Genomic DNA, 20761 nt, shown 5'->3' with positions numbered 1-20761 from the left:
GCCAAACTTAGCTAAGTAATATATTAGGTTGCCAGAAGATTCGGCTTGCAGAAATCACCGGGAATTCTGCGAGGAAAAGACCGCGTATAATGTCAATGAAATTTCATATTTTAGCGGTATTCAAAATATAATTAAAAAATAATACAACACGTAAAAAAAAGTTCTAATCGGTTGCTTTTTTAAGATTATTGGTTTTTAAAATATTTACATTTTTCTAGCATGTATTTTTTTATTTAACACATAAAAGCTAAAATAATGGAGATGCCGGGGATTGAACCCGGGGCCTCATACATGCAAAGCATGCGCTCTACCACTGAGCTACATACCCTTCTGTTGAGAACTGATAAAACATTGGCTTTACTATCGTGGCAGCGGATTAAAGCAAAATTTTGTAGAAGTTATTTAACAAAATAATTTATTTGAGGAAATTAATTAATAATTGCAGCGTAATAAATTAACTATAACCATGGAAGCCAGGGTATGTTGTAATTATGGTTATATTAAAGTTTAATGCAAGTTGTATTGTAATATAGCGTTCGGTTAATATATAAATCTTTATTAAATATGATTAAACTATTTTGGACTGATTTATATTTATTAAATGAATCTGGCTTTAAAATTTTGGTGAAAGTTAATTAATTTAAGTTTACTAAAAAATTAATAGATGTCTTAAATCAGGGGAATCTACCAGTTGTCTGAGAAAATAATTGCAAAGTTGTTACGAGGTTAACTAAATTAATTTCCTTGTGGTCATTGGTCAATTGCGTTAAGCAATTCAGTCACTTATATTAGATTGCAAATTACAGCGTAATGTAATATTTATGGTTCAGTATCATGTATAACTGTGTTACATTGGGTATGAGTGCAATATACTAGCTGTCAATATATTTAAATTAATTTTGACTATTTCAATGTTTTAAAAAGGCCGGTATGTAAACCCCACTACTTTTCATTTTTTGTAGAATTTTGCATTTTAATTAATTGTTTAGCAATTGATTTAAAAAGTTAATTTTAGCAAAAATAAAAATTGAATATTGCTTATCAGCAATTAATAAAAAAACAAAAAATGGAAGTTAACGAAATGTTATCAGAAACTCGACAATTTGTCGATGAATTAGACAAGTACAGATTGCAATGGGAAAGTTACACACATTGGTTTGCCAGAAAAACGTTTTTAAGACACAACTGGGAAACATCAGAAACTAAAACTAAATTGATTTCGTTATCAAATGTTTATGCAAACCATCATTTTATGGGAAATAGGTAAGAAATGGTAAAGCTAGTTCAAAAATATGATAATTTTTTAAATATTTGTATAAACATTTTAGGTAAGCTAAACAAACCTGGAGCTCTATTACTGTTGTCTGTCAAATTTCTAAAATGCAGAACGGGCGGAATTTTTATAACCTTACCCTAATCTTCTGTGAATTCCGCCCTTTAACCCATTTATTTTAGTACTACCCGTTTAAACCAACGGGATATGATAACAAATGTTATCTTATGTTTGGGCTGTGAAGTCGGCCTTCCCACATTGAGAATAAGGATATATAAAAAAATGTTTTTTACATTTTCCTTTTTAAAGGTTATACTTGTTATATAATATAATTTTTCTGTACCTTAAGTTATTATATTCTGCTAGGTATCCACCAGCTGTAATGAAGAAATTGAGTGAAATGGAAGAAGGAATGGAGAATGCCCGAGAACTTTTAAAAATAGCTGAGTCCTACATGAATGGAAAAGCATTAGGTTTTTTTTTTTTTTTTTTCTAAACTAGTAAGGAAGTTTTCTTTTCATGTTAAGAATGTTAAGTTTATAAATATAAAAAAAGTTTATAAAATAATCAGATTGGCTTAAATTGGCCACTTTATACAACTGTGCAAAAATTAATTTTCTAAGTAGTGAATATGTTTTAAAATTTTGCTTTATTAACGAAAGTTTTATTTACTACTTTATTGTAAACTTACTTTGATGTAATGTATAAAAAGTTCCAACAATATTTGTATATCTTTATCCTCGATGTGGGAAAGTCGAATGCGCGACTTAAACATAGAGTAACATCAGTTACTTCGACCCAGTCTCGAGTTGCCTGTGGCAGTTTGGGATATTATAGATTATAATTGCCCGATAATTATACCGCTGATTAAGTACTGGCTCAGCAGGAGTTCATACCGTTTATAGCGCCTTACTCAAGGACGCTACAGCATAAGATCAGTGGGGATTGAACCCATGACCTCATGTGTGGTGTAGCAAGTGTTCTTACCACTACACCACGCTGCCGGTTAAACACAAATTAAATTATATTTAAAACATGTTTGATAAAGGTCACATAACTTTATTTATTGGTTTAAAAAAGATTTCAAATTGTTTTTTTTTATAGATTACTCACCATCTAAACCTAGTAATGAAATTTTACAAAAACTACAGAGAAAATTACCTCCAGGTATGACTCCAATGATTTTTGTCAAGGAGTCAAAAACAGAAACTCTTAATTCCTCGTTTAATAATTTATCAACCAACGACAATCCTGTATTTATCCAAAACAATGACAAAAGTATGAATTTTCATTTTAAAAAAGATAACATCGAAGTTGAAAATACCAATGTTGCTAAAAATCAAAATAATTGGAAACATGAATCCATGGAAACACTTGAAAATAAAGAAACAAAATTAGTTATGAACAACAATAAGACATCACAAGTAGATATTAAAAAAGATGATGTTAAGAACTCTAAACCCTTTAATTTGTTGAAACTAGTAAATAAACCAAGTGCTTACTCTAAAGTGATTAACAAAAAAGCATCAATAAAACCACAAAATGCATCAACCCCAAAAAAGGGAGAAAAACCAACAAAGCACCATGCTGATGATGCAATTTGCAAGAAACCAAGCAATGCACAGAAAAATCACATTATAAATTTAGCTGCTTATATCAATGTTTCAGTCGAACAATTTAAAACAGGAAATGTTGTGGGAATGTTTAATCAGTATGCTCAGTCTGTTATCAGATTAAATCCATTATTTGTGTAAGTTACTTTTAAGGGAATTTGTATTGGGCATTAGAGTTTTATATAATTGAAGATAAAATGTATGAAAATAAATTTGCAATAATGGATATGAAAAACTTTACTTGCACAAAATATATTTGATTTAAAATATAGTTAATTACTTATTTTTTTGTTAGCCTTTACCAACTTAAAGGGCAATTAATTAAAAACTATAACATCTGGACAAAGGGTAAAAACATCAGTGGAATATTTACAGAAGGAACTTGGTTTTGTGACCTTTTTGTAAGTGATGTGTTTTTGGCACATGGACATGGAACAGGAAAGGTTTGTTGTTTTTGAAATTATTTTTATAAAAATTTAACTATATAAACCATGGTTGCCAAAGTTTTATTAGAATTATTAACAAAAAGTTTAGTAACAAAATTAAAAACAAATTAATTATAGTATATAATATACCTTTATAGTATATAATATAATTATGTATAGTATATATAATATTATATAGCCTACCTTAATTCTGAATTTTTAAGAAATGTTTTTGTAAAAATTTTAAACTCCGTAAAAAAGATAACTTGTTCAAAAATCTATTTAAAACAAACAAATATTTAAAAAAACTAATAACAAACCAATTTTAATTATTTGTTAGCCAAGCAACACACAATTACCTAAATTTATGCTATTTGTTTAGAATTTAGCAAAAACATGTGCAGTAAAAGGGGCTGTTCATCTTTTAAGTAGTGACAAGGTATTTGTTGTTAGTGCAAAGCGCTCAACTATGGATGGCAAATTTATTTGGCAAGTTTGCGCAAGTTTAAGCCAACAAACTATGGAAGAAGGTGATGTTACTGTTTTTGATTAGATTATCTATTTATGTATTTTAGGATGATTATTTTTGGTGTAAAAAAGCTTACTTTCCAGCCTAAACATAGGTTAACATGCGTTTATTCACCAAGTTTAATTGCTTTTAGCGGTTTAAGATGTTATGATTATATTGCCTAACAATTTATCTGCTGATGGGTTTTTTGTTTATTTTTTGGGGGGTATTTGTCTTTGTTAAACCTAACTAAAGTGCTACACTTTGAAAGCAGTGGGGATTAAATTCAGGACCTTTTGTTGGAAAGCCAATGGCCCCAACTACAACATCATGTTGACAGTTAGCTTTTGAAGTGTTGGTACATTTAATTTTATTTAACCAAATGTTACTTTGTTTAATTTTCAGGTACCTTACCCCCAATCACTGCCACAGCTTTGCCTAATCCTTCCACCAAAAGTGCCCCACCTGTTAAAAAACTAAAACAATCTGAACCCAAGAATTCTGCAACGCTGAAAATTAATCAATCTTTAATTGCAAGGAAGTTTAGTAAGTTTGTGATTCGCGAAAGAACAAATTCTACTCCAGTTTCCACGATAAATGAATCTGCTCAGTTTAACCATCTGCCATTTGAGTATGATGTAACATCCCACATGAATGGACAAGTAAATATCCACTTTTTTATATTTATATTTACTTTTTAAAAGTTTTAAAAAGTTGAGTTTATGCTTTTTTAAACCAAATACTTGTAATTGTTACAATTTTTTTATTAAAAATAAATTTAATATATATAAATTTGATTGGAAATTATGGTAACCAGACACTTTGGCCCCCGGACACCTCAGCCAAAACACTTCGGTCCGAAGATTTTTTTATAACAGCGGGGAGTTCGCATTTTAATTACCACAAAAAATTTTAGTTTTGCGTATTTAAATGCAGTTTTTTAGATAGTATTTGAAATAAAATAAGCAGTAAATTAATGGTGTCCGGGGGCCGAAGTGTCTGGCATTCGGAAATTATACAATAAAATATTTTTGTTTACCTATATTATATCTTACCATAAGTTTATGGAATGGAAATGTGTTTTGTTAATCGATGGAGTGAAGTTGGGTTTAAGTTTAACTGACAATCAAAAATCAGCAAAACATGAAGCTGCAACTGTCGCCCTCAATTGTCTAAAGTCAGTTTGTCCAACTGTTGTCTGTAACAATGAGAGACCAGGAAATCAAGATCAAGCTCTTAGTCGAAATGATGTCTCTAAAAGGTAAAATAAGTTGTTAAGCTACTTTAAGTTACATAAATATTAAAACTTTATATCTGAACAATTGAACGTGGCGGTTGTTAGTGTATCTAGAATAGGGTTGATGCACATAAGGCGATCTGAACTTAGATTGTAGTCAATTCAACTGTGAGGTACTAACATGTTTGGTATATTTTAGTGGCCCAAAGAATGCTGGTACATCAAAATATAAATTTTAACAAATCAAGCCTTGGATTCAGTTCTTACTTTACAAAATAAACAATTTCCATTGTTTCAGTGTTTTTTTAATAAATTGAATGGTAATTACTTTTACCAAACCTAAACAAATTGACAGATTATTAATCTGGCTTCATCTTTAGTCTGAAACTAGTGGCACCCATCAGGCGATATCCTAAGGTTGGCAATATTTAAAACTGATAAAGGCAACTTAAAGCTGGGTGTTGCAACAAATGTACTTTGAGGCAAGGCTGTAAAGCTGGTTTTCTATATTAAGAATATAAAAAAAAATATTGTATTTGCCCGCTTTAAAATGTGGTTTTATTTTTTAATCCTTATCCTATTTTTTAAATGGTATTATATTTAGAAATGGGGACATTGCATCAAACACTGCTTTGGACGAAAACAATTTGGGAAATCAACTCTTAAGGAAAATGGGTTGGTCTGGAACAGGTGGTATTGGAAAATATGGTAAATTTTAAAAGTTAATTTTTGGTCAACAATGTATTTTAACTGTCTTGTTTTTATTAATGGTAACTAGCTATTTTTAAAAATAAATAACTAGTTAATTTTTTTTTTTTAACATTTACCTTTAAGTTTTTTTGTATTTATTAATTACACTATTCTTTAGAAAATTACAGTTTAAAATTTCATATTTATTTTTAAATACAAAACATTTTTTTTACTATTTGTTAAAACTTATTAAGGAGAAGGACGAACAGAACCAGTTCAAGTATTTCAATTACAAGAAAGGGCGGGACTTGGAAATCAATCGACCAATCAGGAGAAAGGAATGGTTTCCTTTAAAGATGCACAAACCGTGCTAAAGTTAGTCGTTTTTTTAAATTGTAATGAAGTTAACAACCTGGCAGCGTGTTGTAGTGGTAAGAGCAATTGCTTCACCACACATGAGGTCGTGGGTTCAATCCCTACTGATCTCATGCTGTAGGGCCCTTGAGTAAGGCGCTATAAACGGTATGAACTCCTGCTGAGCCAGCACATCAGCAGCATAATTATCGGGCAATTATAATCTATAATATTCCAAACTGCCACAGGCAACTCAAGACTGGGTCGGACCGATGTTACTCTATGTTTAAGTCGCGCATTCCACTTTCCCACATCGAAGATAAAGATATATACAAAAAAAAATGTATATCTGTACCTAAAATTTCTAATATTTTTTGAATTGTAATAATATTCACAATTTCTTTGTTAATGCTTAAAATATACTTAAATAAATATTGTAAGTGATGTTATTAGAAAGTATGTTGCTGACGGTTGCCAAGGTGAACTAACTTTTTCACCTGAACTTACTTCTGATGAGCGGAAAATGATTCACAAAATTGCAAGAAAGTAAAACACTTTTTTTTTACTTTGTGATTTTACATGATAGCTGTAACATTTCTTTATAAATCTTGTTTTGACTTTAAAATTTAAATCAAGCAGTCAATAAATATTAAAATAGCTCTTTACGTGATTTTTTATCTTTAGTTATAAGAATACTATTGTTGTAGGAATAACCTCACAAGTAAATCATATGGAAAAGACGAATCTCGATACTTGGTTGTGTTCCGAAAACTGCTGGATGCTCAAAGTATAGTCAGCGATCTTACTGATGCAGGGGGTAAAATAGGGGGCATGCAACTTATCAACCCCGGCGCTCAGCATTAGAAAATATTTCACTTCCTAAAACTTTTTTTTTTAATAATTTAGTTTTTATTTAACGGCGCTGGTAGGTAGGATCTTTTAAAAGGTGTTTTAAAAAGCTTTTTAAAAAAATTATTGAAATGTAAATTGATTTAAGTAATACAAAACCATACTGTTGTGATTTTAATTTTTTTAAATTCTTGGACAAAATATAGTACTACCCCTCTGTGTATTGCTATAGGTAATTCTGATTATTGTAACTTTGTTTTTAAAATTTTGTATTAAAATTTTCTAGTTTTCAAGCGTTGTCAAAATAATGCTCAAAAAGCACTTTAATGTAATGTGTGTCAATACCAATAAGATCTTTATAAAAATCACTTTTGACCTATGAGATCATATACAACACGAAGATATATTGCAAGAAATGGTTCTTTAATTTATTCAATAATATATCTGTTTTATGTATTAAAAAATTAAATACACAACCACTGCGTTATTTAAATGCCTTCAAATTAATAAATATTTAAACAAATAAAAAGTATTTTTCAACAAAATAAAGCTGCTTGTTTACATTACAATTGGGTGTACATCATTAAAAGTCAGCGTACTCAAGATTATAATTGACACACCACAATAGAAGTTATTTATGCGCTATTGTGCAATGGCCAAGCAAAGGGTCGCTTCGTTAACTAAACATGTATGGTAGTTTTTGCTACATACTCGTCCATGGAAGAGTCGCATCGGTAACGTTACGTCAGCCGTTTCTTAATAGTTCATCAACACTATATACTTTCGTCGGGGATACATTTTTTTAATCATCACCAAATATATTAACCTAAAAACTGGTACACAATTTTAACAAATTAAGCTTAAAAACCCGTTTACACGGCGTACGCAACGTAACGTAATGCAAGGCAGTGTGGTGTAGTGGTAAGAAATCTTGCTACACCACACATGAGGTCGTGGGTTCAATCCCTACTGCCAGCACTTAATCACCAGCATAATTACCGGGCAATTATAGTCTTTATAATATCTCAAACTGCCACAGGCAACTCGAGACTGGGTCGGAGTAACTTATGTTACTCTACGTTTAAGTCGCGCATTCGACTTTCCAACATCGAGGATAAAGATATATAAAAAAAAAAAAAAAAAAAAAAAAAAGATTGCGCAACCCTTTAAAATAAACAGAGTCGTTCACACGTACGAAAGTTCGAAAGTTTCGTAAGATTTCGTTAAGTTTTGTGGCTGGAGCGAAATTTACGCAAGATTTTGTAAGCGGTATACTTTTATTAGATATTTTTTATTAAAATTTTAAAAAGAAATCCCCAGAACTCGTAAAGTTACATAACGCAACGCAGCGCAACGCAACGTTACCTTGTCGTGTAAACAGGCCTTTAATTAGGTTTTTTGTAACCCATCTAAATTTTGAGAATATTTTTAAATCAACATTTGATACGTTTTACAGGGTATTGCAAATCCTTGCGTAAGTTATGTTATGTAACACTAAAAATTGACTATTATAAAACTTCTAGAGTCAAATTAATTAAAAAATTTTGTTTTATATTTGGCCAATTACCTTTATTTTATAATATTTACATTATTAACAATTTTTTTGATCTATTACATAAGTATTCTTTCAGGAGGGATACACGCAATGCTAGATATTTTTAGATATGAAATAGACATTTTACTGAAAACTAACATTTCAAAGTGACATTTTACAAAAATTTAAATCCTTGTTTTGTTACCTACTACAGCTTGAATTAACCGAGTTGTAATAAAGTAGGGAAAGTCCCATCTGTTTCTATTGGAGATTTAAACGAAATGCCAATGTAGACAAGCTTTTTAATGATTAGTTATTTATATTAATATATTTATAATATATACGTAAGTATTTACATAATACTTATTAGTGTTTGTGGTATATATAAATTATTGAAATAAAACTGTGTTACGGAAGAACAATATGCTAGAGAATGCCATGTTATTTAATAGTGCAGCCAGCGCCAACCGACTGACCCAGTCTGAAAAGTTCACATTTACAATATATATATATTCTTGATTTAAAAAATTGACTTAACGACCTTTACGTAAAGTAACATCCGTAACCCCGACCCATTCTCAAGGGACCGTTGGCAGTTCTGGATATTATTGATTATGGTTGCCAGAAGACTTGCCCTGCAAAAAAAACGGCTCTGAGTCGGCTCAGCAGGATTTCATAGTACTTAAGTTAAGGACACCCTTACTTAAGTTAAGGACACCACAACTGAGAGCAGTAGGGATCCAGTTTAAAATCTCATTTAGTAAAGCCAAGTGTACTGACCATTACATCTGCTGCTGGTAACTTTTTGCCTGCTACAATGCTTGCCTTTTATAGGTGCAATGTATGCACATTGTTTATATTTAAATAAGTGTCAGAGCAACCAATTTTTTTAATCAGCAAATGTTTCTTTTTGTATGTTGATTTTAAGTAGGAAAATAGTTTTATTTTAAAATGGAGGTTAATACACAGCATCGTAAGAATTATTACCTCGGTCAAACTGTGAAGCAGCTAAGGGATGGTTTTGGAGTTTATTATTATGCCAACAAATACTTTCATTATGAAGGGGACTGGTCCAAAGGAAAAAAACATGGTAAAATTATGCTACAGCACTTATAAACTGGATAGATGGAGAAAATGCATGAATTAAATGAATCGAATAAATTCTACTTTATGCCTTACCAATTCTAATTAAATTGGATCAATGTGATTCATTTAATCTATGCGATCCATTTATTAAGTTTTTTTTTAAATTCATTTGATCTTGAAATTTAATTTGTTTCGACATCTGTAAAATAAAGGTATTGTACTTTTGAACTTTGTAGGTCATCTAAGACATCACTTTATAGCTATTATTAAACTATTAATGAAACGTTTATCGAAATTCTTTTATTAAATATTTGTATATTTTAAAAATATTTAATTTTTGGAACTACTATTTATTAAATTAATAAAATGTCAAATTAGTCTTACTACTCTTAATATTATTTTAAAACACGTAGCCTATTAAAAAAAAATACATCTTTTATTTTACTTATGTTTTGTATTATAAAACTTTTAAGGTCATGGTAAATTAATAATGGGGGATGGAAGTTATTATGAGGGAGAGTTTAAAGATGGAGAAATTGAGGGACATGGTTTTAGAAGGTGGGAACATAACGGGAACAGTTATTCTGGAGAATTTTCTAGGTTAGTTTCACGAAAACTGTTTTTATTTATGAAAAAAAAAACTTATTTTAATAAACTTTGTCAAGAATAATTTTTTTTTAGTTTTATGCAATCTTTAGCAGATGCTAATAAAATTTTTTACTATTTAGTAAAAATTTGAAAAAATACCATGCTTGTATTCATGACTATTTTAATTTAAGTAAGAACTTTATAATGTTTTGTTCCATCATACTTAAACTGATAAAGCAACACAAGCTTATTATAAAAATAATGATAATCATTTTAGAGGTGAAATGCACGGTCATGGTGTGATGAATTATGCAGATGGTAGCCAATATCAGGGGGAGTTCAATCATAACCAAAGGGAGGGTCAGGGAGTGTTGACCACCTTAGATGGGGGAGAGTATATGGGTGGTTGGCATAACAACAAGAAACATGGCGAAGGAATTCAATCTTTTTCGTATGTTAATTTAATTTTTGAATAGTAAACAAATGATTTAAATGTTATATAAATGTTATTTTTTTATTATTAATTAAATCAGTTTTTATTTTTTTGTCTAAAATTTTTCTAAATCCAATGAATAAATTTAATTTTTTGAAATTTTTAAGGAAAAATATGGTTATAAATATAATGCTTATATTGTACTGTTATCGCTATTAAAAAATATTTTTTTCTATGTAAGTTTCATGAATAAAACAAATAAAAATGGTTTAGAAATGGAGATGAATATGAAGGGGGTTGGATCGAGGGATATCAGCATGGTAATGGGGAACTTAATTGTTCAGATGGTTCCATATATGAGGGACAATGGAGAGCAGACATGTTTAATGGACATGGTTTGATTATTATTTAATATTTAAATATATTTTAAGGTGTTATTGTTATTTAATTGGCTTTAAATGTTTACAGAACTATTTTACTTTTATTATATTTTTTATTTAAAATTGCAGTTGACCAATAACGGGCTCTAAAGAGTTGAGTCCAGTATATTTTTCTGCCATCATGAAAAGTTTAAAAAACTCTAAGCCATGTTTTATTCCAAGTATAAAAAGAAATAAATTAAACTGTTTATTTATTTTAACCAAATTTAACTAAAGTCAATATTGTTTTAAATCAAAAATAGGTTCAATTATCCATGCAAGTGGTATCACATATGAAGGAATGTGGGTAAATGGTCGACCTGAAATTGAGGCCAAACAAGTTGTGGTAAAGTTACCTCAAGGTCAAAAACACATTGAGGTTCCACAGGGAAGAAATTTTAACATTCAACTCGAGATTTTGGATGAAAATGGAGAAGTAGTTGTAGGTAAATAAGTTGTTTGTCATTTTGCAGGCGTTTACTTACCTTAATTTTTTTTATATCCATTCTTGATGTGGTAAGGCCTAATTTACAGCTCGAAAATAGGGTATTATTTGTTTCACCTTCTAGAATTCGAACCAATTGCTTCATGTTTTTGTTATCTATTTTAAAACACTTTTTTTTAATTTGTTATTTTTTAATAAAATTTGGTATTTATTGTGAAAAAGCAAAAATATTTGTTTACGAGATAAAATGTATGCAAATTATATCTTTTCAATGCACAAATGCCTTAGGAATAGTGGTTGTTATAAAATTTAAAAAAAAAATTGATTTTATTAAAAAACCCAGGTCAGATGGGAAGAGAGTTTGCAGTAACAGCAGGTTATCGATCAACTCAATCAAAAACTTCTTCTTTACTCAAGTTAATCGATGATATTGATTCAGTTTCCACAATACCCACTCCTTTGTAAGTTCTGTTTGACATTCATTGTTTTATCGCAAATCAAAACCATCCAGAGTGTCTGTAAGTTTCTAACACTACACTTTTTATAACATTTTTATGTAAACTTTAAATTGCATTAACTGTGGGTATTGAGATTACATTTTAGTGATGTAGATAAAATTATTACATTTTTACTGTTTTTTTTCTAAATATTTTAAGTCGAAATCTTACTAAAATATGCCTAGTCCATTAAATGTAATGTTTTTATGTAAAAAATGCAATATAACTTTTTTAGTGGCTATGAAGTTGAACCTTACCCAGTTAACGAGTATTTTAAAGAAGGTGAACAAGAAACTTCACCAAAGAAAAAACTACCAAGTGCAAACAAAAATCAAAGGTTTTCTTTATATAAATATAGGCTATTAATTAAAACAAGAAATGTATATCTATTTAATAATTTTGTTTGGATTTTGTTATAAAAAATAAAAGAGTTTTCGGAGTATCGGACACTATACACGAACATGAAACCAAAGAAACTGAAAATCAAAAGCAGGAAGAAATTTTGGATACAACACAAGATGACACAGATGGTGTAGCTTCTTCTATTTCAGGTTGTTTGTGAATGTTTTATAAATTTTTGTTTTAGATATAAGTTTTAAAGATTGACTAATTAGTAATGTTGTGGAAAGAAAAAATTTAAAATTAGATACACACTTAACAACTTAACAGCTAGTTGCCAGATAAATAATAAAAAATATATAAAATAATAATTAATAAATTGGACTTATTTACAGTTTTTTTAAATGTGTATTAGATTAAAAATCTTTAGCCAAAGTAAAATTTAAAAAATGTGGATATTTGATTTATTATTTTTTTTTAAACAATTTAGGTAGCAAATATGCAGCAAGTGAAACACAACTTGATGCCTCAACCATTCAAGATGAAGAATTTTCTTCCCGCATGCCACCTCCAACACCACAGAGGTCATCAAATGCCGGTTTAGTTGAATTCAATGATCTCATACTTCCTGCTGCTCCAATATCATATAAACCATACTTGCAAGAAGATGATGCAAAGGTAATTGGTGAAGGTTTGAAAAGCTCGAGTTCTGTGCGTTCTTCCAGTTCTTCTTTGAAGGTTTGCTTGCTTGCATGCTTTTTGTTTTACTTTTTTTTTAAACAAGAAAGTTAAATAAATTTAGAAAAGTAGTCATAAAAAATTAAATAAAAAAAATTGACAGGAAGTATAATAATATATTTAAGGTCATGTTTTTTTTCAGATTTTTATAAAATTACAATTTAAAACATCAATAGTTGCTTATATATATATGATAAATCTCTAAATTATTTCTTAATCAAGTTTATTATAATGATCACACTGTGGGTAACAAAGTCTGATAAATGGTTAGTAGATTTTGGTTTGCTGTTGTGCATGTTTTTAAATTTTAAATTTTGAAGGTTTAAATTGATTTTCTTTTTGTGTACTAATTTTTTTTTATTGTTTTATTTTGCATTGAATTTTTAGTTTTTTATATTTAAAAAGACATTTTAAGATCATAAATACATTAAACTGATATAAGCAACTGCAGCAAAAATGACTCTTTTTTTAAACATTTTTCCCATAGGCTGCATTTTTTGCCATTTAATTGATTATTATTAAAATACTTTTATGTCGAAAAAAACAAATTTTTATTTTATTCGAACATAACCATTGGACTTAATCATAAATTATTTTTTTAACTTTTAGGGTAAAAAATCAAAGGGAAGTAGAAACACAAGTGCATCATCATCCAGTACCAGTGTCAATGAGGTCAAAGGTCAAAAGAAAGTTGTTGAAGAAAAGGGAGCCAAACAAGGTAGAAAAAAAGTTTTTAAGGAAAAAATTGTTGTCGGTTAAGAACATTGATACTATTTTTCTAATTTAAAATTGTTGCAGCATAACTCTTTAATAAATAAATAAGTTATTGGTATAACTAATTTCTGTATAAGTAAAAGTGAAATTAGATGAAATTACTTTTACATACATTTAACAAAATGCAATACAAAAATATTTTTAAAACAAAGAATTATATGTGTAAAAATGTAAAAGGTGTTCAGTTAATAAGTTAGAGACCATATTAAAGAAAGATTGATATAAAATAAATAATCAGGCAATTTATTGAGATTTTATTTAATCAGAAATAGGTTATCGGTTTTTATAAATAGTTTAGAAAGACTTTTGTAAACATTTTTATAGCCAAAAGTCCTCGCAAAAAGTCTAGAGAGAAAGAGAAACCAAAAAGTAGCCCCCGTAGTGCAGGTCGTAAAGGAAAAGCAACACGCTCAAAGTCACCACTTGTAGAGCCAGAGGTTAAGTTAAATGCAATGCAAGATGAAATGGAATTACTTTATGCTATTCCGGGTGAATATTTTAGCTAGTAATGGCCAGATAACAAAAAAATGTTTTATCCAAACTTTAGCAAATAAATACACTATTTGGTATTTTAACAATAGGTTGATTCTTAAGGTTAAGAGTTACAGTAATCAGTATTTTAATATTCATTTTTTGTAAAAAACTTTTAGTAATTAAAGTTATTTTGCTGCAGGTGAGTATGTAGTTATCATACATGAAGTAACACAACCTCTGTTTCTTGGAACCCGATTGCCTCCTGCTTTTCTATTGGTTAAAGTTACACCGCCCCATAAACCAATCAAAAAGCTTACAGGAAAACGACAAAGTTAAATTTTTTATTTTATAGACCTACATTTTGTATATTTTTATAAAAAAAAATTTAGTTTTATAAAGAATCTGCTGTTATTTTGTTGTATTTTTGAAGTTCTAAAAACCAGCTTTGAAATTAGTGCGGCTGGTTAGTTACAGTGGATTTTATTCATTACCAAAATTACAAACGACAAAAATCACAATGTTTAAAAACATTTTGGCACCTGCTTTAGTTATGTTATCAAACGAACATCAAACAAAAACCTCATTTTGTTCGCTTACAAGAATCCTGAAAAGTTCAATTCAAAAAAATAAAAGGGACTGGAAATGCACAATAATGAACAAAATTTTGCATATCAAAACAAACATATTTTTTGTTAACTCTTAACGCTGTCTTTCTTAGTACTTAAGTAATAATTACTATTTCATTAACACCTGCTATGGTCATATAAGAGTGCATATTGAAGATTTCCCCTTTACCGCTTTTACCTGGACGTCATCCGGTTTTCTGTTCATGACGTCATCAAATAAACCGGTTTCAATCATTTCTTGTTGCCATGGTATCGGAACCCTGTGAACAAAATTGTGATGACATCAAAAAGTTTTAGACTGGTTGATTAAAATTGAATTTTATTAGGATTTTTATGTTAGCGTTAAAGGGTTACGCCTACTGTGTATTACATCAATGAACAACGTGTTACCTTCCAGTACTAAACTTTTTATGAAACTCTTGGTCTTCTTTTGTTATATTCACGCCCTTTATTTCACTTGCCAAACTTAAAAAAATAAGAGCTATATTTAGTAACTAACAGTAAAATATTTGTACTTGGTAGTTACAGAAACAAAGTATTTTACTTAATTTACTAGATTTATTTTGGTAAAAATATTTTTTTAACATAAAAAGTAAAAGGCGTTGTTATACTATTCTTACACAATATCTGAAACGTCTTTGGCATAGACTTGGTTGGGGTCGGGCACAAAGGGTGGCTCCATTAAACCAGCTTCCAATCTCTCCCAACAAATATCTGAGAAATACGGATGGCTTTTTATAGGTGCGGCTGATCTAAAAAAAAATTATCAGATTTGTAGTTCCGTTCTATTTTTGTTTATCCGAGGTTAAAATACACTTCTTCGAAAAAAATTACGAGACTAATCTTTTTAAAAGATTGTCAGTTTATTTTTGTAAAATAATAAAGCAAAAAATAACTCAATTGTTTACAAAGGTGCGCTGTGTTACTAATTACCTTTCATCACCAGCAAGTCTATGTGCGACATCCTTAACTAGTAGTTTATCGATGAGGTCAATGACGTCACTGGGATGTTCTCGTTCGTATGTTTGTTTTCCGCTGATTGTTTTTTGTATGGTTGATCCAACGCTCATTTTTCTCTTTGCCTAAAAAACGACGAAATAAAAGAAATGTAAGTATTATAAATAATAACTTAAACAAATTACCATGTCGAGGAATACTTATAACTTTTAACTTGAACAGCATGTACAATCCAATATTAAAATATAGTAAAACGCATAATACGCTTTAAAAACAAATAAAAAAAACGTTTGCAAATTTAAACTTTTAACTCACTTTTGCTTTACAAACGAATGGCCCCTTTCCTTCTATCATTTCAAAAATAGTACAGCCTAAAGCAAACCAGTCAACTCCATAAGCGTATTGCCTTCCTTCCAACATCTCAGGTGCCATAAATCCTATCGTGCCAGCTTTTCCTATGTTAAATATTTTGGAATATGTCAAATAAATGCAACAAATTCAAAAAGAAAACTTTTTTAAACTTATTTAAAAAAACAGACATTTTTTAAGATCATAATGCATATACATGTGGTTTTATTTTTCTGTTATATAAATAAATTTATAAAATAAAAAAAGCTAAAGACATACCCTTTGTTGTACCTCCGTCTTTTAAGATACACACCAAGCCAAGATCTGCTATTCTTACGTTCCCTTTCTCGTCAAGCAAAACATTTTCTGGCTTCATATCTCTAACATAAAAATCCGGTGTTAGCTTTCATATAAAGAAGGGCATTAAAACTGCGAGCAAAACATAAACACAATTTGCATACTTTAAATAAGGTCTGCAAATTGGTTATTCAAATATTTTAACTTGTTATTCAAATATTTTATATTATTTTTACTAGATACAATAATTTTATAGTAAGTTGATATTACCGGTACAATATATTTGCTTTATGTAAATGTTCCATTCCAAGAGTGATTTGAGCTGTATAAAACTTAGCTTGCTCGTGAGTTATTCCTTTTTGCTTTCCATTTGCTTATACAAATCAGTGATTAATTTTACTATACGCCAAATACGATTTTATAATAATATAACATCATTCAATATGTAATTAATATTTATACAGTTGTACTAACATGTGTCGTAAATGTGATATTTTAGGTCTCCCGCTCCCATTAAAGTCATCACGAGGTTAAGTTGAAGTTTGTTTTCATAGGCGTAAGCAAGACTGACTATAAACGGACTAAAAATAACCACATCTTAAAGCGAAAACTAATTTGGTTATATATATTTTGATTTTATGTAATAACAAACAACTTATATTTTTATAATAAATTAGAAAAAAAGCGTAGAAATTATTAAACACAATGCAGTTAAAAAAATGAACCCATCCACTTTAGATTTCCTTTTTCATCTAATTTTTTAAAATTAGAAACATTTTGTGAGGACAAATGATTATCTTTTTACCTGTTGACCATTTCTAAAGTTATTTTTTCGGCCATTACAATTGTTTCAGCCCCATTCTTTTTCATGTGTTTTTTGTCAATTTTTTTGCATGCATACATTTTACCAGAGGACTTTACCTGATAAAAACACAATTTTTTTTTATTGTCAATCAATTTATTTTTATAACCCTATTCACTCAATTTAATCGTTAGATATCTATTTTTATTTAGGTCACAAAAAACTGTTACATAAATTTAATTGCTATTGCATTAGATAATATTTATATACGTTTTCTGTTTAAAATACATTAATACAGTAAGAAATATTCTGTTGTTAATTTGTTAAAAAATCTTAAGTCGTCAAAAAAAAAATATAATATGATTGTACCTTTCCAATAAAAAGACAGGTTAAACGACGTTTTATATTTTAAAAATAAGATATAAACTTGTTATGAAAAGCTTAAAGCCAAAATATTATATACAAACCTGATATGCATATACTTCCCCAAAACCCCCCTTTCCCAACAATCTAAACGGGAAAAAGTCGGTTTCGTTCACGGGTTCTTTTTCTTTAAATTTCCATTTTAGGAAAATTTTGTATTCTTTAGATTTTTTGTAAAGGGGAAACACTTCTTGTATTAGAAACGCGTAAATAATTTTCTTCAACTTTTCAAATATTAATTTTATGTGATAAAACCTGAAAAAAGGTGCGTTTTAACATGAGTTAATTTTCTAGAAAAAAAACGGTAAAAACATTGAAATAGTTTTTACTTTGAATTAATATTTAATTGCAAGCTAAAAATAAAACATTTGCAAAAGATTAAATTTATATTAATTTGCAAAAAATTTTTAATGCTGTTTTATTTAAAAAAAATTTTGCTAAAATGAAGAACTTACCTTTTTTCTAAATCATTTACTTGAGTAAGAACCAAGACTGGCTTTGACAAATCTATAAGAGACTTGGTCTCGCTTGCACCTTAAATATTAAACTTTATTTTGTAAATCAATACATAACTGTAGTTTTATTCGTTGTTTCTTTACTCGTATTCCTACTTAGAAGTTAGCTAAAAAGCTTGCCATTATAAACATTTATTGTAGATATAATTGGTAGCCACTTACTGGATTTTATTGAATTACGGTTCGTATTCATTATATCGTTTATTTCGTCATTTGTGGGAATCTCATTAGATTGAACAATTTCACAACACTTTGCCTTCAGTTGCTCGTCGATTATAAATATCTCGTAAGGTGATTTGGGTAGTAAAAAACTGTTAATAACGCAAAGTGCACCTTCGTGTTTGTCAGAATGTGACATTACCTATAAAGAAAATGAAACAGCATTTACGAACCTTAAATCTTTAGATATGCGTTTATGTTATGTAAAATATTTATTATATAAGGGGTGTGTGTGCCAGTTTCAAATACTCTTTTTTGCATTAATTTATTCTCGATGTGGAATGTTCGACTTCGCGACCAAAACATAGAGTAATATCAGTTACTCCGACCCAGTCTCTAGTTTGCCCGATAATTATAAGTTTATAGCGCCTTACTCAAGGGTGCTACAGAATAAGAGCAATGGGGATTGAACACAGAACCTTGAATATATGTAAAATATTTTCTGTTTTGTGTTAATTGTAAATTCCGCAACCTCGTAATCCTTGATGCTTCTTAGAAACGAATGTGCATTTTTAATTTTTGTTTCAGCCGATTTGCAGAATCTCGTAAACATTTCCTTTCCTATTGGTTGACATTCACAAAGTTGTTCGAACTCAAACAAGGACAGTTTATCCTCATTATTGGCAAAATATTCTGGCATTGTGTTAGAAAGTTCAATATATATTAATTTTTCCATTTCGTTTGTAACATCGGAATCTATAAAACAAGATCAAGTATAAAAGTTGCATTATTTTTGTTTGTATAAAACTCAATTTTTATATTTTTTGTCAACTAGTGTTAATAATGTAAATTGTTGTTTTGTTAACAAAATAATGTGAAGCTGTATAACATAATTATTACATAAAGCTAAATTAGTCGGCTATCTTTAATTTACTTATTAATACCTGGAAGTTTAAAAAGTTTTCGGTTCTTGTTTTTCTGTTGTGTGTTGCTTTTGGCTTGCACCAAAACAGTGTTGGCCATTAAATCTTCGATGCCACAAATATCCATGGTAGCGTGTGCGACAACGTCAGATAACAAGTTTTGTTCTAATAATTCATTTCTTAATAAAGCAACTACAACTTACTATAGTACAATCAAAGGTGGGCACCAAATCGTTAATGCGTTAAACGTTAAATAACGAAGTTAAATTTTTTGTTAAAAGTTAACTTTTAAGTTAATTTTAAAAATCGTTATCGGACCTGTTAACTTTCGTTAAATTGTACTTCCGTTAAATTAAGCCCGTTAACTCAATATTTTACAAGTAAATCCATGGTAATATAAGGAATATATATGTTTAATATCGCCGTTTATCGGGTTTAAACGTTGCAATTTTTAAACGATGAAGTAATTACTATCCGGCCACTGTTATTTCGGCATTAGGCCTATGCCAGTTTTAAAAACTTCTTCTAAACCATTTTCGTCTAGTTAAAACATCGATTAAGAAAAAAACTATTTTTTTTATAAAAAAGGTAATTTCCTTGTTTGTTTTAATTAAATTTTAACGTTAACGTTCAACGATAACTTCCGTTACACTTGGTTTAATTTAACGAAAAAACATTAGCGAAGTTACTGTATTGTGTAACGAATAACCATTTAACGAAGTTGCTTTTTTGATTAACTGTGCCCACCTATGAGTACAATACATATTTTATAAAAATATCCTGCAAAATCGTAAAATGAATAGCTAAACAATATAACTTTAAGTTTAAGCCTTGAGTGTATACGTTTTTAGTTCTTAGTCAGGTATGATGCTTTGTAAACTTTTACTATGCTTCAATTTAAACCTTACTTAACAAACTCTTTGCTATTACGCGAATTTCGATGTTGCGTCCTGTTATTGCCAATGTCCATTTGTAATACTTAAACCGTATGAGTGCGGTTGATATAAATATTTAATGAATAAGATTGTTTCTAATTTTGTTGCAATTTGATATTAAACTTTTATAAAGCAATTTATTGTCTATTTTTGTTAACAACTTTTGTAACGCTCCTTACAATAAAATGATTGTTTAGTAAGGCGTTTAGGAAAAAAAGTTTACAGTATCTAAAATCTAAATAATTAAAAATTATTCTGTTTTTTTTAATCCGTTTAGAAAGATTACATTTTCTAATTATGTTAGGCGGTAAGATTACTTAAATCCTATAATTAGTTTATTTTAAATATTAGCTTGGTTGAAACAAATATACAAAAAAACTGTTTAATATTTTTATCTTCAAACCAATATTAAATTTATTAAGTTGCGAAAACTGAACTAACCTTAACTTTTTGAAATTTTTTGTTTTTTTTGCAACCAAAATATTTACCCTTTAATTTAC

At 29.0% G+C, this 20761-nt stretch overlaps 3 protein-coding genes and 1 non-coding gene across 5 annotated transcripts; 2 read left to right on the top strand and 2 right to left on the bottom strand.

Annotated features, from left to right (window-relative positions):
• Nucleotides 1-256: 256 nt before the first annotated feature.
• Nucleotides 257-328, bottom strand: Trnaa-ugc (transfer RNA alanine (anticodon UGC)). Its single transcript has one exon. It is a non-coding gene; the product is annotated as a tRNA-Ala (tRNA).
• Nucleotides 329-971: 643 nt separating this feature from the next.
• On the top strand, nt 972-7433 carry LOC145743484 (uncharacterized). The gene is made up of 11 exons (XM_082561452.1): nt 972-1263; nt 1640-1746; nt 2378-3023; nt 3182-3329; nt 3694-3841; nt 4225-4481; nt 4881-5080; nt 5661-5764; nt 6001-6121; nt 6554-6646; nt 6808-7433. Exons 1-11 carry the CDS (start codon nt 1067-1069, stop codon nt 6962-6964), a joined length of 2178 nt encoding a protein of 725 aa, XP_082417578.1. The 5' UTR covers nt 972-1066; the 3' UTR covers nt 6965-7433.
• Nucleotides 7434-9424: 1991 nt separating this feature from the next.
• LOC145741988 (MORN repeat-containing protein 1-like) lies at nt 9425-15340 on the top strand. Of its 2 annotated transcripts, none has more exons than XM_082559705.1 (11): nt 9425-9573; nt 10043-10169; nt 10435-10608; nt 10864-10985; nt 11273-11455; nt 11798-11915; nt 12187-12288; nt 12381-12502; nt 12781-12968; nt 13638-13746; nt 14476-15340. In XM_082559705.1, the coding sequence occupies exons 1-11, from the start codon at nt 9435-9437 to the stop codon at nt 14610-14612; spliced, it is 1521 nt and encodes a 506-aa protein (XP_082415831.1). In that variant the 5' UTR covers nt 9425-9434; the 3' UTR covers nt 14613-15340. The 2 variants fall into 2 exon arrangements, with proteins under 2 accessions (XP_082415831.1, XP_082415830.1); XM_082559704.1 differs by having other exon boundaries at nt 12781-13028.
• On the bottom strand, nt 15036-19453 carry LOC145742427 (rhodopsin kinase grk7-a-like). Its single transcript, XM_082560205.1, has 14 exons — nt 19348-19453; nt 18936-19159; nt 18407-18605; nt 18185-18263; nt 17774-17984; nt 17310-17425; nt 16979-17085; nt 16775-16877; nt 16487-16587; nt 16175-16314; nt 15836-15984; nt 15523-15654; nt 15293-15367; nt 15036-15162 (listed from the first exon to the last, which is right to left on the bottom strand). Exons 1-14 carry the CDS (start codon nt 19451-19453, stop codon nt 15036-15038), a joined length of 1869 nt encoding a protein of 622 aa, XP_082416331.1.
• Between the last annotated feature and the right edge of the window lie 1308 nt (nt 19454-20761).

This window comes from Corella eumyota, chromosome 2 (genome assembly GCF_963082875.1).
Source record: "Corella eumyota chromosome 2, kaCorEumy4.1, whole genome shotgun sequence".
Classification (NCBI taxonomy): Eukaryota; Metazoa; Chordata; class Ascidiacea; order Phlebobranchia; family Corellidae; genus Corella; species Corella eumyota.
This window is presented reverse-complemented; position numbering and strand designations above follow the sequence as displayed.

Excerpts from the sequence above, each read along its gene's own strand:
- LOC145743484 (XM_082561452.1), top strand. The coding sequence starts at position 1,067 with ATGGAAGTTAACGAAATGTTATCAGAAACTCGACAATTTGTCGATGAA. Across the intron at positions 1,264-1,639 it reads CATCATTTTATGGGAAATAG|GTATCCACCAGCTGTAATGA; the intron begins GTAAGAAATGGT and ends ATATTCTGCTAG. Across the intron at positions 6,647-6,807 it reads ATTCACAAAATTGCAAGAAA|GAATAACCTCACAAGTAAAT; the intron begins GTAAAACACTTT and ends CTATTGTTGTAG.
- LOC145741988 (XM_082559704.1), top strand. The coding sequence starts at position 9,435 with ATGGAGGTTAATACACAGCATCGTAAGAATTATTACCTCGGTCAAACT. Across the intron at positions 12,503-12,780 it reads TGTAGCTTCTTCTATTTCAG|GTAGCAAATATGCAGCAAGT; the intron begins GTTGTTTGTGAA and ends TAAACAATTTAG. Across the intron at positions 13,747-14,475 it reads AGAAAAGGGAGCCAAACAAG|GTGAGTATGTAGTTATCATA; the intron begins GTAGAAAAAAAG and ends ATTTTGCTGCAG.
- LOC145742427 (XM_082560205.1), bottom strand. The coding sequence starts at position 19,453 with ATGGATATTTGTGGCATCGAAGATTTAATGGCCAACACTGTTTTGGTG. Across the intron at positions 15,985-16,174 it reads CATTCGTTTGTAAAGCAAAA|GCAAAGAGAAAAATGAGCGT; the intron begins GTGAGTTAAAAG and ends GTCGTTTTTTAG. Across the intron at positions 15,655-15,835 it reads AGACTTGCTGGTGATGAAAG|ATCAGCCGCACCTATAAAAA; the intron begins GTAATTAGTAAC and ends ATTTTTTTTTAG.